General features: G+C 38.8%; 1 protein-coding gene across 1 annotated transcript in view; it reads right to left on the bottom strand.

The window, feature by feature from the left end:
* Window positions 1-15,520, bottom strand: part of Niban1 (niban apoptosis regulator 1) — a 154,138-nt gene extending 138,618 nt beyond the window's left edge. The window contains exon 1 of the mRNA XM_063240293.1: window positions 15,303-15,520. Coding sequence (XP_063096363.1) covers window positions 15,303-15,357 — 55 coding nt within the window. The 5' untranslated portion in view covers window positions 15,358-15,520. The remainder of the gene's footprint in view (window positions 1-15,302) is intronic.
* Between the last annotated feature and the right edge of the window lie 275 nt (window positions 15,521-15,795).

Below are 15,795 nucleotides of genomic sequence, written 5' to 3'. Positions count from 1 at the left end.
TGCAATATCAAACACGGCACCAATAGACACACAGCAATATCTCCGGGACCTCATAGACAAGTTCAAAAGTGAAGTATTTAACCAAGTAAAGCAAGATATAAGTAGAATAGTTAAAGAAATGCTAAGCACCTCCCAAGAAAAACCAGACAGTGGAATGGAAGAACAGAAAAAAAGCGGAGAGTTGTTTGATGGAGAAAATAGAGAAAACATAGAATACATGAAGCAGGTTCAAAGAGGTTACCAGGAAACTAAAAACTCTATTGAAAGCTGGCATAACAGCTTGAAAGAAACTAAGGATAGATTATCTGAACTGGAGGACAGATTTGTAATGTGGGAGCATGAAATGAAAAACTTCTTAAAAATAACAAGGAAACAAGCAGTAACAATACAAAGGCTAGAAGATGACAAGAGGATCTATAACTTAAGAATTAAGAATGTAGGAATAAGCAGGGATACAAACAAATGAACTGTAAGGCTATTCACAGAAATAATCAAGGAAAACTTTCCTAATATGGGAAAAGGTAAAGATACTCAGATGTATGAGGCATACAGGACCCCAGCCACCTACAACCCAAACAGAGCTACACCAAGCATATAATAATCAAAATTCCAGAAATCCAATATAAGAACAGAATATTAAATGCCATCAGAGACAAGAAACAGATCACTTACAAGAGAACACCCATCAGAATTACAGCAGACTTCTCAGCACAAAGCATCAAATCATGAAGAGCATTGGGGGAAATAATTCAAGCTTTGAAAGACAATAACCTCCAGCCAAGATTGATATATTCTGCACAACTGTCCCTAGAAATTGATGGAGAAACAAGGTGCTTCCAGGATAAAGAGAAACTAGGAGAATTTGCAGCCACCAATTCAACTCTACAGAGAATACTGCAGGATATTTAAAAGAGAAAAATACCAAGATTGCAGAAACAGTGGCAGAGAGGCCACAATGAATGGAGCAGAAAGTGAAATGAAGAAGACAAACTGACAACTAATGACAGAAAAAGAGCTCAACAGAAATGAGGCAGAGAAGGTTGGATGTTAGGAACAGCTATTTTGGAGAAAACAAGACATCATAATAGCTAGTGTTGATTTAATATCATCTTGTTTTGAAGTCCCATCAAGCTTTTGTTCTTCTGTCTCCATCGGTCTTAACATGTTGTATCTTATTGGATTTTTTATAAGTGATAATATAAACAAAACTTTTATAGATAAGGAGATAATACAAAAACAGTGGTTCATTTTCTACTAGTTGGTTCTAAGTACCCTGTAATACTGTTATTCTCTTGAATGGTTTTACATTGTCTTGATATGTTTGATGCTACAGTATACAAAGTTATACTCAAAGATTTCAAGGAAAGAGACACTATGGTAACTACTTTTATGTCGGGATATCTTGTGGTGAAACACTATTTTGCTTAAATGGTTATGTTCTGACCTGTGCTGTTTTGTTGTTATGTCCTCTTTTATCTCAATCTCCTTTTTTATTATTTATTTTTTATGTTTATCTTTTTAAATAAAGGAAAAAATAAATAAAAAATAGCAGGATATATTATAGTAACCCACTTTGATTTCCTATTAACTTGATTTGAAATCCTGTGTTGTTCTCACCATCTTATTTTGACATATTTTACTCTATTCTGTTTTGCTTGATAGTACCAAGTTTGAGAGTATAGGCAACAACTGTGAAGACAATAAGATTCATTATGATGCCCATTCTGGTTTGACTATTATCTTCTTTTGAAGTCCTGTAATGTCTCCAATATTTTGACTTTATTGGTTTTGTTCTTTACTGTTTTGTTCAATTATGTTTTAACTGATGTTATAGGCAATTCTTTTTAAGATAGCAAGAGGCATTATGGTAACTATTGTTGATCACCATGTATTCTGTTTTTACATTATGTACTATGTCCATCCTTTTGATTTGACTGACTTTGTTTTGTTATGTCGTGTTTGGTTTTATTCGCTTCAAAAAGAAAGTAATAAAAACTGTGGGAGTAATAAAACCCAAAATGTGTAATTGTCATTGTACAAAAGAGAGGAAAAGAAAGTGCTCTAAAGGATATAACTACATGTATATTTAAGGGTATAAGATAGATAACCATATTACTGAGTTTTTGTTGGATCATTGAACAGAACTGTCTGCAGTCTCACTGTTTGAATGTCCATTTTATATGCTTTAATTTTGTAACTTGAACAACTATTTCTAAGTTGACAATATGTAGCCTATTAACTAGTGATTCCCTACTGTTTATTTTTTTTGAAATTCTGTATAACTCGTACCCTTCTTCTGTTTTTTTCTTTTTCTCCTTAAATAAAATTTTTAAAAAATTTAAAAAGACTTGAAAGATGGGGTATTGTCTTTGTTTTGCTTTTTTGATCCATAAGACTATAGCATTTAAAAACTCACTGAGAGAAAAATTATGAACTCCTTCACAAAGCATTAAAAAAATGACATACTTAGGAATCAACCTAATAAAAGATGTAAAAGATCTATATGTTGAAAACTATAGTACTCTAAAAAAGAAGACTGAAGAGGATGTCAGAAAATGGAACATATAAAGAACTGAAAAACATCAAGCCCCCCAAATTCAAAGACCCTCTCCAAAAATGGGCATCTGAGATGAACACACAGTTCTCAGATAAAGCAATACAAGCGACAAATAAACACATGAATAAATGTTTAACATCACTAGTCATTTGAGAAATTCAAATTCAGATAACATTAAGATTTCATCTCACTCCAAAAAGAATGGGTGTCATTAGGATTAACTGATAACAAATGTTAGCAGAGCTGTGGGGAAAAAGGAACACTTCTCCCCTGATAGTGAAAGTATAGACTGTGTGGAAATCAGTGTAGAGATTCCTCAAAAAACTAAAATTGAAAGTCCCACTTAATCCAGCTATTCCTCTTCTGAGTATTTTCCCAGAAAAATTGAAAATGTCATGCCACAGTAATATATGTGCACCCATGTTTATAGCAGCACAATTTGTAATAGGTAAATCTATTACAAATGCCCATCAAAATGGGCATCATTACACCAAATGCCCATCAACCACAAAATGGATAAAAAAGATGAGGTATTTTTATACAATAGAATATTACTTAGTTATAAAAAGATAATCTTGAGGCTTTTATATGGAAATGGAGGCAACCTGAGACCATACTCATAAGTGAAATAAATCAAACTCACATTTATAAATATCATATTGTCTTCCTAGTATAAAAAAGTAAAAAACTGAAAAAGTAGTAAGATCCAAAAGGTACAATAGATATTGTAATAATGAAAGGGAAAGAAAGTGCTCAAAAGGAAAGAGCAACTGGGATAGGAGAAAAGAAAAAAGAAAGGAAAAGATTACATGTATGTAGGTATACATATATAAATGCATGTATGTATATGTATGCAAGATAGATAACTATAGTACTAAACTCTTGTTAGTTCATCAAAAACAGTTTGTGCTGTCATTGTTTGATTGTTTGATCATTTTTGTGCCTAGATCTTGTAACCTGAACAACTACTTCTAAGATAACAATATGCAATATGTTAACTAGTGTTAATTTCCTATTTTTTAAAAATTATTATCATTTCTATCCTTTTGTATTGCTTTTTAAAATAAAGAAAAACAGATATAAAAAAAGATTTTAATGTTTTAAAATGCACAGGAAGTAAGAGTAAGCCATTATAAAATCTAGGATTACTAGTATAGTAACCCATGACTGCAGTAGCCCCTGAATAACCGCACCTCCGGGCCCTCATGCTTGCGTGTAGTCCTTTCCTCTGGAATTTGGACTATCCCTGAGGCTGACTTTAACCAACAGAATGTGGCAGAGGAATGTGCTCCTCCAGACCTAGCTCTAAGAGGTCCTAGAAGTTTCTAGAAGCTTTGGAGTTCTTGTAAACTCTGACCCACTATGTAAAACACCTGGTAATCTACTGGACCGATCAGTAGAAAAGCCCCCAGAGAAAGAAAGCCTTCTCAGTTGGATCCACCTGATTCAGTAGCTGCATGCAACTACAGGAATGACCACCAGCAAAGTAAGTAGTATAACCACCTGGTGGGTCCAGATAGCAGAACTGTGAGCAAATAAGTATGTAAGAGCCAGTACCATTGAAGTAATTTGTTGGGCAATAACAAGTAACTGAAAATAGTGGTTATTCTAGAGGGACAAATGGGTCTGGAATTGGGGTGGGCATATGGAGGTTTCTATCACGGCCAGTGAGGTTCCTCATATTTCTTCTCCCAGGTGATGTAAACAAAAGCTTTTGCCTTAAAATGACTCACTAAGTTATACACATAACCCATGTGTTATTTTAAAATAAAAAGTAGTTTTTAAAAAGGAAAAAAGAAAAATTATACACATGGTTTGGCATAGAGATACTTATTTTTCTTCCAAAATTCCTTCAGACTTGACTTTTTAAAAAATCACTTTTAGGTCCCTAGCAAAAAGAGCTCACTTCTAATCAGATAGACTTGTACCACATGACACCAGCCCAGGAATGTAAAATGCTTTGGGTCTTCCTTGCAATTTGTAGAAATGAATTAATTGCTTTCATATCTCTAACTAAGAAAAATTAAACAGTAAATCCCCCCAAAAAGGAATTTTTAAATAAAGCTGCCTTCCATTTCTTATTGGCACCAATTTGCTGGTCTCTCTTTAAAATGAATTTTCCAGTTTCAAAGAACAAAACCTGTACTGCATTTTGGGTTTTGTTTGGTTGTGGGAGGGAGTATGTTTTAGTTTGAAACTGTTAAAATGTTAGCCTTTGTGTCCAATTGTTTACCAAAGTGCCTTAAATAGAGGAGCCTGTAGTAGATGAATTGTTTTTATTCTTGTTTTCCTTTCAATTACATTTTTATGTTAATGTCTAACTTTATTTCCTATTTCACAATGTTCTTATGTGGGCTTTGCTTTTTAACAGTGATATTACTACTACAAATTGCACTCCTGATGTTGACTATCTGGCTGCTAACACAGTGCAGCCATTCCCAGAGATTACAATAAAATAAAACTACATTACTACTGCTTAGTTCAGTAGTCCACAGCACAAAAGAAAATAATAAAACGTATGACTGTCACCTTGATAGTTGTGAGAGCACATTTGGTAATGTTCTCCTCTTGCAGTTAAACACAAGGAAGTGTTTCATCAAAACCAAGTCTTGATTCAGCAGACTCTGGGTTCTCTGAGGCTTACAGCAGAACTTTCAGAGACACGGTCACTGTTTCTTCCAGAAGTAATGGAGAAAACATCTATTGTCTCAGTCTTCCACTTCTATTTTTTTTTTTTTTGACTGAATCCAAAAACTTCTAAATTCACAAAATTTTATATGGTATCATGACATTAGATTTGTAGCTTCCTAAAGAAATTTCCATTTCCAAAGTCTCGGTTTCTGTTCACAAAGATCAAACAAGTAGATGGTAATTATTCACAGGGGAAAACCCAGCCTGTCGCATTGTTTCTTATTCAAAATTCCCACTAGTCAGAATCTAAAATAATCAATGTACATTTGTGCATTATTTATACTGAACCCTCTCCCCTCCTCTTCCATTTCTCCTACTCTCACCAAGAAGCTATAATTGCTCATATTTTAAGAGTTTATTCATTTCCAGGGGCTGGGGATTTAGCTCAGCGGCATAAGGACCTGCCTTGCAAGCAGGCAGTCGTGAGTTCAATCCCCGGTACCAATAAAAAAAAAAAAAAAGAAAGAAAAAGAGTTTATTCATTTCCATAAATTAGGACCTGGGACAAATACTAATAGTATAATCAGTACCCACTTTCTAATTTCTTTAGATTAATTTTTCTTAAAAGAAATTCAATAAGGTGGCATTTAGTTCCTGTTAGGATACTTTGGGCCACAATTAGTAGCAGAAAATTATATTAGTTAGCATAAAGTTTGCCTGTAGATAACAGTAATGCCACAAGTACCACTGGCTTTCATAAGAAAAAGTTTTTCTCTTATTAAAGTCCAGAGGTAATTTGTCCAGCGCTGTTCTAGAGGTTGTACTCTGTGAATCCCACAGAACTGTGGCTTCTTCGGCCCACTGACTGCAGTCTCCCTGAACGCCTTCTCAAAATAGTACTTCATAGTCCAAGAGGGCTGCTCCAGGCATGTTCACAACCCAACCAGCAGTTTGCATGACAGGACAAAGAATACCACTCCCTTCCATTGTAATGTCTCTTGGAACTGCACACAGCAATCCCATTGCTCAAAATTCAGTTTAAATGACCTCAAGAAGTTGCAAGAAAGCTGGGAAATATCTTTATTATGGAATTTCACTTGAACAACTAAAATTTGCAGGTTCCATTGTTGAAGACTGCAGGAGAAAGTGATTTAGGGGATAGCTAGTGAAAGAGTTTTGGCCCACACAGGACACTGTAGCTGGTAAAGCCTCAGGTGGAACCAAGGAGCTCTATCTCCCCACCCCTAGGAATTTACCTATGGTGCCAAACAAGATCAATGGGCTACCTGTGCATCCCTAATGCCTCCTTAGGGTCCACCCCAAACTGAGGCTACTTATATGCCTCCACTCTACATGTTCCACGGAGTTATCACTGACCAGGGGGAGATGCCATGCCCCAGGGGATGGGGGTGTCTCTCCTTGCATTCTCAAAATAAAGGTCATTTATATTTCATATGTCTTATCTTTTCAGCCGCCACTGGTCCTCCACAGTTATATTAGCTAGCAATCTTTACTACTTTCTTTTTTTTTAACTTTTTAAAAAAAATTTTATTATACTACTTTCAAAGGAGATTTAGTACCTCACAGCGCAAGAAATACACAGGGAAGATGAGTGTGGTGGCATACGCCTGTAATCCCAGCCTTTAGGAGCCTGAGACGGGAGGATCATTGAGAGTTCAGAACCAATCTGAGCTACAAAGTAAGCTCAAGGCCAGCTTGAACTGCATAGTGAGCCCCTGTCTCAAAAAGACCAAAAAAACCAAAAAGTACCAGGGACAAGGCAAGCAAGCTATCAGCTCTAGTTTCTCCCTGCGGTGGTCTAAGTATCGCCTTGTCTTTAAGCTAGTTCCTCTCAGCTCATCAAGATTAAAAACACTCAAATGTGGCTAAGCATGCCTATAATTCCAGCACTGAGAGGTTGAGGCAGGAGGTTACAGGTTCAAGGCCAGTCTGGACTATATAAAGATGCTCTGTCTCAAAAAAAGATTGACAACGGTTCATGCATCACATTAAGAAAGAGGAGTGAAGGAAGGATGTTAGGTTGACATCCAATGGTGTATAATTTTTTTGTCACAATGTACCGCTATTACTAAACAGATAACATGGACTCTAAAATGCACAGTCAAAATTATCCAGATAAATCAGATCAAAACTTATGTCCATCTCCCACTAACAAATGGTAAACTGAATAATGTCGAGTGTGTGGACCACACATCTAGACTGGGCAGACCACACACAGGTAGTTCTCCCCATTCTCCAGCTTGGCCATGAGGAAATGGCCACGTGTTATCAGCACACAGTCACCTAAGTTAACACTTACTATGAACACAACAGCACTCCCCTCAAAGTAGCACATGTGGCTTCTAAGATAAAATCCATTTTTATTTTATAATCATTGATGAGTTCAGAGGAAGTACCTATGCCTTTTGCAGCCTATGATTGACTCTAGCAATTGTGAATCTAAGGAAAGAGCAATTTTCCTATTTGCGGCCATCAGGCCTAGAAGAGAAAAAGCAGTCTTCCTATTTGCTACTAGTAGACCTAAAAATGTCTACCAGCTCCACTCAGGATCTGTGGTACCCCTACTCTCTGCTGCAGCCCTAATGTTCCAGTTCTTTTACAGCTTCTACAGAGCTTCTTACATGGGAGAGTTTCCAGTTTGCTTTGTGTTTGTTTGGGGTTTTTTTTTTGGGGGGGGGGTTGGTACCAGGGATCAAACTCAGCCAGGTAGGCACTTATGCTGATGAGCTAAATCCCCAGCCCTGTTTTCTTTTTGATTTATTAAAAATTCAACAGAAAATATTAAAAGGAAACAAAATTGTGCTAAAAAAAGAAAACACAACCAAGGACAGACTATCTGAACTGGAGGGCAGATTTGTAATATGGGAGAATGAAATGAAAAACTTCTTAAAAGTAACAAAGAAACAAACAGCAATAATACAAAGACTAGAAGATGATAAGAGGACCCATAACTTAAGAATTAAGAACATAAAAGAAGAAGTAGGGACACAAACAAATGAACTACAAAAGCTACTCACAGAAATAATCCAGGAGAATTTTCCTAATTTAGCAAAAGGTAAAGATACTCAGTTGTATGAAGCATACAGGACCCCAGCCACCTACAACCCAAACAGAGCAACACCCAGGCATATAATAATTAAAATTCCAGAAATTCAATACAAGAACAGAATATTAAAAGCTATCAGAGACAAGAAACAGACCACTTACAAGGGAACACCCATCAGAATCACAGCAGATTTCTCTGCACAAACCATCAAATCACGAAGAGCGTGGGGGGAAATAATTCAAGCTTTGAAAGATAATAATCTCCAGCCAATATTGATATATCCTGCACAACTATCCCTGGAAATTGATGGAAAAACAAGGTGCTTCCAGGATAAAGAGGAACTAGGGGAATATGCAACCACCAATTCAACTCTACAGACAATACAACAGGATATTCTAAAAAAGAAAAATACAAAGAATCCAGAAATAGTGGCAGAGAGGCCACAATGAATGGAGCAGAAAACAAAATGAAGAAGACAAACTGACAACTAATGACAGAAAAAGAGCTCAACAGAAATGAGGCAGAGAAGATTGGATGATAGGAACAGCTATTTTGGAGAAAATGACATCTTAATAGGTAATGCTGATTTAGTATCATCTTGTTTTGAAGTCTCATCAAGCTTATGTTCTTCTGTCTCCATTGGTCTAAACAGGTTGTATCTTATTGGATTTTATTATGTATGATAGTATAAGCAAAAACTTTTAAAGACAAGGAGATTATACAGAAACCATTGTTCGTTTTCTGTTGGTTGATTCTAAATACCCTGTAATGCTGTCATTCTCTTGAATGGTTTTACATTGTTTTGATATATTTGATGCTACAGTATATGAAGTTATACTCAAAGATTTCAAGGAAAGAGACAATATGATAACTACTTTTATGTCAGGATTATCTTGTGGTGAAACACTATTCTGCTTAAATGGTTATGTTTTGATCTGCGCTGTTTTGCTGTTATGCCCTCTTTTATCTCAATCTCTACTTCATTATTTACTTTTTTATTTTTATCCTTTTAATTAAGGGAAAAATAAATAAAAAATAGCAGGATATATTATAGTAACCCACTTTGACTTTCCATTATCTTGATTTAAAGCCCTGTATTACTCTCACCATCTTGTTTTTGACTGATGTCCCCCTATTCTGTTTTGCTTGATAGTACCAGGTTCGAAAGTTTAAGCAACAGCTGTGAAGATAGTGAGATTCATTATAACGCCCATTCTCGTTGACTATTATCTACTTTTGAAGACCTATAATGTCTCCAATGCTTTGGTTTTGTCGGTTTTATTCCTTACTGTTTTGTTCAATTTTATTATAACTGATGATATAGGCAATTCTATTAGAGATAGCGGGAGGCATTATGGTAACCATTGTTGATCACCTTGTATTATGCTTTTACATTATCTATTATATCCACCCTTTTGATTTGATTGACTCTGTTCTGTTATGTCACATTTGGTTCTACTCCCTTCCAAAAAAGTAAGAAGAACTGTGGGAGCAACAAAACCCAAAATGTGTAATTGTCATTGTACAAAAGAGAGGAAAAGAAAGTGCTCTAAATGATGTAACTGCATGTATATTTAAGTGTATAAGATAGATAATGATACCACTGAGTTTTGTTGGATCATTGAACAGAACTGTTTGCAGTTTCACTGTTGGAATGTCCACTTTACAAGCTTTAATTGTGACTTGAACAATTATTTCTACGATGACAATATGTAATCCATTAACTAGTGATTTCCTGTTTATTTTTTTCTGTAAATCTGTATAACTTGTACCCTTTCTCTGCTTTTTTTTTCTCCTTAAATAAAATTTAAAAAAAAAAAGAAGAAGAAAACACATTATGTGTGTGTGTGTGTGTGTGTGTGTGTGTGTGTGTGTGTGCTTAACTAAAGGTCAATTTTAGCCATGCCAAATGTTTTAAACGAAAAACAAAAAAAGGTGTAAAAGAAAGAGAACACCTTAAATTGACCTTTTGATGCCTGGATCATATGAGCTTTCTTTCTCATTAAAGGAAAATCTTTTGAGATTGATGTTAAAAGCATCACTAAAAGGTAAAATGATATAGTTGCAAGTTAGTCTCAGTACCGTTTATTAATAGAAGCACTTATCCTTGGAAGTTATTAAAAAGTCCTCTAGAAACAGTCCTAAAACTTGATTACCTTCAAAGAAATATGAATGTGATTACAATCTTCAAATTTAACTCCTTTAAAAAGTGATTTCTTATTACAGTTTGTGTTTAGATGGTCCCCCAAAGCCTTTGTGTTTAGATGGTCCCCCAAAGTACGGTTTTAGGTGGGGCTTTTTCAGAGGTGGCTGAACCTAGAGTGTATGCCACTAGGATTAAGGGGGTGTGATTACAGAATCAGTCCACTGATTGGTGTGGCACTGCCCTAGTTCTAGTAGCCCAGACAGAGTATAAAAAGTACCATAGGGGCAAAGCCAATAAGAGTTCTTGTTTGTTTTGCTACTTTCTGGTTAACAAACTGCTCCTCAGGAAAGCCATCCTGCCTTGGAGCCGGCAGATTCCAAACTGAAACATCTACAAACTGTAAGCTGAATAAACTTTTCCTCCTTTCACTTTGTGTGTTGGGTTTTTCTTCCCAGTAATGAGAAAAGTCACTAAGAATTTGGTACCAGGGAAGTGGAGTCATTGCTGTGATCATACCTGATCACATGGTTTAAGAATCTTTGGGAATGGCTTGAGGGAAGAGTTTGGAAAGATTCAGTTTTGCCAGCTGAAAAAGTAGAGTTGGAGTTCCTTAGGCAGTACTTGATAGGAGATTCTGGTTAGAGTTCAGAAGACCAGAAGGCTGATCTAGGAATTCTGCTGGTAAAAACCAGGTTCAGGAGGTTTCTACTGGGAAGAACTACAGTGGTTGTTACACTCTAGATGATGCATATCATACCTTGGCAGAAAGTTTGTCTGCATTCTGTTAGTGTCCAGAGACTCTCCTGTTATTAAGGCAGTGAACTAATTAATCTGGCAGATGAAATTTCAAAGCAGTTGAATGTTGAGGCAGTGGCATGGCTACTGTTGGGGGCTTTTAGCCAGATTTACTTTGAGAATCAAGAGCGAAGACCCCAACAGAATGAATAAAAATGTTTTGAGTTTGGCCAGAAAAGCTCTAGTAAAGCTGTGGACTGCAAAAACAGAGCAGAGGAGATCTTGATTGCTAAGAAGGAACAGTAGAATAGAAAAGATGCCCAAGGGCATCACAAGAAGCAGCAAAACTCCATCCTCTTTGGCCTCAAAATTGCAAAAGTAAAAGACTTCCTTGAGAAGAAAACCCCAGAGCACTACATTCCAGAATGGTGGCAGCCTACAGAATTTGTTTCTCAGGACTAGGTTCAGAGTGGTCAGCATTCCAGACACTTAACCACTCTAGCCAAGAAAAAAGAAAGTCTGGCTACTGCTCCAGCTGGTGGCAGACCCTGGCATCATCCATGTGGTACTGGTTTTAGATTCATGCAGTTATGAGATCAAGAAGGCTTTCACCCATATTTTAGAAGACCTGAGAAACCAAGTAATGTTCCAGTGAGAGGTTAATGTGTGAAGCTGTGAGTGTAAAGCCAAAGGAGCCTGGAAAACTCTGAAATCTGCAGAAACCAGGAACATCAATTGTCTGAGAAAAACTGCAAGGAGGGCGCAGAACCAGTCCAAGACAGAAGCCACAGGAGCTACAACCACAAGAAGTACCATATGGGCAGAGCCATCCAAGCCCCTTGGAGTTCACAACTTGCCAAAGATTGCCAGGGACGCTGGAAGTGGAGCTATGGGATTTAATCTTTGCCCTGCTGGATTGGTCTTGCTTTGTTCCCATTCCTTGCTATCCCTTGTTTGTAACTTTTGGAATGGAAATGTTTATCTTGTACCACTGTGGAAGTGTTTAACGGTCTTTTCATTTGTACAGACAGACATACAGCTAAAAGTTTCCCTTTAATCTCAGAGAAGACATGAGACTTAGACTTTTTAGCAATAACTATTAGAAGACCAACTTACATCTTTTTTGTAAAGGAATGTACATGAGCCTTTAGGGCACCAGGGGAAGAATGTCTTGGTTTGTGTCTAAATGTCCCCCAAAGCCTTACAGTCTTACATGGGGTTTTTTCAGAGGTGGCTGAATCTAGTGTATGTGACACTGGTATTAAGAGAGTGTGGTCACTAAGTCAGCCCATTGATTGGTATAGCACTGCCCTAATCCTAGTAGCCTAGATAAAGTACAAAAGGGGCAGCAAGACCTAAAGGCCTCTTGTTTGCTTGGCTACTTTCTGGCCATCATGAACTGTTCTACCTTGCAAAGCCATCCTTCTTTGGAGCAGGCCAACTCTGAACTGAAAAGTCTACTGTGAGCTAAATAAATCTCTCCCCCTTTAACTTTGGGTGTCAGGTATTTTGTCTCAGCAACAAGAAACATAACTATCGCTTTATAATGTATCTGATATTTCTTTATCTACAGATTGATGACACGCCAAGAAACAGCATATTTTCAACACAGCCATGTGACACAGATCATGATTAACTCAAAATTTTGAGGCATACAAACCAAATGGCAGCTGTTAAATGATTCATCTAACCAAAAAATAAATAAATAACAAATAAATGATTCATCTAAAAGTGTTGATTGAGTAATTAACATACTGGAAGGATAGTTACTTAAATCACATCCAAAATAAAGCTTTAAAATGTCAAAGTTTACCAACTAGTTATTTTCCATGTTAGCAAAGTGTATCAAATTCAAAAGAGAGTTGCTGCCTCTGCTACCAAAGTTTTTTGTTTTGTTTTGGTCTTTTTGAGACAGGGTCTCTCTAGGCAATTCAGGCTGGCCTTGAGCTCACTTTGTAGCCGAGGCTGGTCTCAAACTCACAACAATCCTCCTGCCTCAACCTCCTGAGTGCTGGGATTACAGGCGTGAGCCACCACGCCCAGCTTTGCTACAGAAATTTTTGAACCCATCTTTCACTTATGAGAAATAGATCAAAAAACTGAATTTAAACTTTGTCATCATACCTCCAATAGTTTTGCTTACAATTAAAACTTAAGAAAAAAATATAGTCTAAAAGATGAACACAGAGGTAAAGGCAGGGTTACGATTTTATTCAGGAGCCTGAGGTTTGAAATCACAGTCTCATGATCATCATTTGCTCATGCACGAACAATTCACAACACTATGCATTTTTCCAAGGTTCTTTTCTCTTTTGGCAAGACTACTGCTCTCACATGAAGCAATGTCTCATTTTTCCTGGAGGTATTTTAACTTTAACTCTTCTCTTCCCTCTCCCATGACACATACCTAAAAAGTGTCCATCCAAATATTAAGAAGAGATAAGTTCTCTTTCCATTTGTTTGTTTTGGGAGGGGAGTATTTTGTTTTCTTTTGTTATTTGGTTTTTTGGGGGTTTGGGGGATGTTTGTTTTGAGACAGGGTTACACTATGCAGTTCAAACTGACCTTGAAGTCACTATGTAGATGAGGCTGGCCTCAAACTCACAGCAATCCTTCTGCCTCAGCCTCCTAAATGCTGGGATTACAGGTGTCTGCCACCACAGCAAAAACCTTGAGACGAAGGCAGGTTTGCTTAACAAAATAAAACATCCATCTTTTTCTCCTTTTAATAAGCACCAAGGGAATGCATGCACAAATTCTGTCCCCTACCGGTATGAGTTACTGATGGTCTTTACCTTTAGAAGAACAAAAGCAGGAATCTGGAAAATCAATTATAATACATTGCCTTTCAAGTGCCCTGACTTAATATCCTTTAAAAAGTTTTAAATACTATAGTGACTGAAAACAAATATGGAATGAAGACACCAAACAAACGCTGACCTCTTAAGATCTAACATTGAGGGGCTGGGGATTTAGCTCAGCGGCATAAGGGCCTGCCTTGCAAGCGGGCAGTCGTGAGTTTGATCCCGGTACCGATAAAAAGGAAAATGACGAAAAAAAAAAAAAATCTAAGATCTACAAAAGTGTATTAGGGGTAACTATCTCTTCAAAGAATTAGAGTAAACTAGCTTAATATCTAACTTAAAAGGTTTCTGAAACCAGCGGCATGGAGGGGAGGAAGCCACACACACACTGAATTCACAAGATAATCAAATGTTAGGTAGTGGTGAAGGTAAGTTTCAGGTTAGAAATCCACCGAGAGATAAAGAGTCATGACTTCTTGCAGTTTCCGTTCAATTTGATGTTTTTGTTCTGCCTCTAAATCTTCACTGAGTAACTCTATCTCTGTTGATCTCCTAAAACTGAAGTTTCTCTCCATCTGTAACCCAGGACTATTACAAAACATACCAGAGTTCCTCTTTTGCTCCCTCCACCGCACCCCAGGGCCCTGGAGAGGGAAGAGGACCACGCAGCCTGGAAACGTAGGCACAGCCTTTTCTGAGTCTGATGAAACTATCCCGCAAGTGACAGGAGCAAAAAGTGAAGCTGAGTTCCACACCGTAACCAGGCTAACACTTCCCGGAGGGAAATTCCGCTCTATAGCGCGGGAATCCCCTGGGAACGCTCTGGAAACAAGGGATATCCCCCACTGTTCTCTTTGAAAAAAGAAGAAGAAGAAGAAGAAGAAGAAGAAGAAGAAGAAGAAGAAGAAGAAGAAGAAGAAGAAGAAGAAGAAGAAGAAGAAGAAGAAAACAAAAAACAAAAAACAAAAAACTGCTCAGAACTTAAGTCCCCAGCCAAGTAGCCGAAGCCGAGGTGTTTTGGGGAGGAAGCCGAACGCACGCCCGGGCGGGTGAGCAGAGCCGGCGAGGTCGCTGCTCCCACCCAGGACCTGCACTTGCAGGCTCCAAGCATCCTGCGGCGCTTCCCACACCTACGCCTAAGCCTAACCCTCCAGGGCCCCCCAGACCCGCCCTCCACGCCCCCCTCCCAGACTCCAGCTCCCCGCGTCTGCTCCCGGGTCTACAAAAGAAAGCTTGCAGCGCGGGGCCGAGCCCCAACCTCCGCGCCTTGCAGGTGGAGCCGGGGGAGCACGGAGCCCGCACCCACGCGCCCAGGGCCAGGGCGGGGCGGCCCGGCGGGGACCCCGCGCGCCGCAGGCGTACCTCGGATGTAGGTGCACTTGCCCTCGTCCAGCTGGCTGGAGGCCGAGCCGCCCATGGCCGCGGTGCGGAGTGCGCGGAGCCGCCGGGTAGGACTGACCGCGCTGCACTCCCGGTCGCTCGCTCCCGAAGGCTGAGCGACCCGGGAACCCCGCTCCGTAATTAAAGGGCAAACTTCCTCGAGAGGCGTCGCCTGCTAGGGCGCCTCCTCCCGGCCCGCGTCCGCCGCCGCCGAGGCTCTGGGGGCCGGCCCGGGGTTGCCTCCCGCCTCTCCGCTCTGCGCCCCGGGCCCTCCCGCTCCTTCTCCTCCCGCACTTCTGCTTTGCACCAGTTGTGGGGAAGCCAAGAAACTTGGAGAAACTGGTCCGTTTGCCAGGTGGCTGTAAAGCTTAGGTGGGCGTCAGAAGCCCATTGCTGATGCAGAGAGCAGGGAGGGAGAAGAAGTCAAAAGTAAAATTCAGATGTGTTATGCTCATGTCCCAACTCCCCACCATGA

Source organism: Cavia porcellus, unplaced genomic scaffold (assembly GCF_034190915.1).
Source record: "Cavia porcellus strain 051 isolate PalLab524CR breed Dunkin Hartley unplaced genomic scaffold, mCavPor4.1 scaffold_29, whole genome shotgun sequence".
In the NCBI taxonomy this organism is placed as follows: Eukaryota; Metazoa; Chordata; class Mammalia; order Rodentia; family Caviidae; genus Cavia; species Cavia porcellus.
The sequence above is the reverse complement of the archived record's forward strand: the minus strand, read 5'-3'. Positions and strand labels throughout refer to the sequence as shown.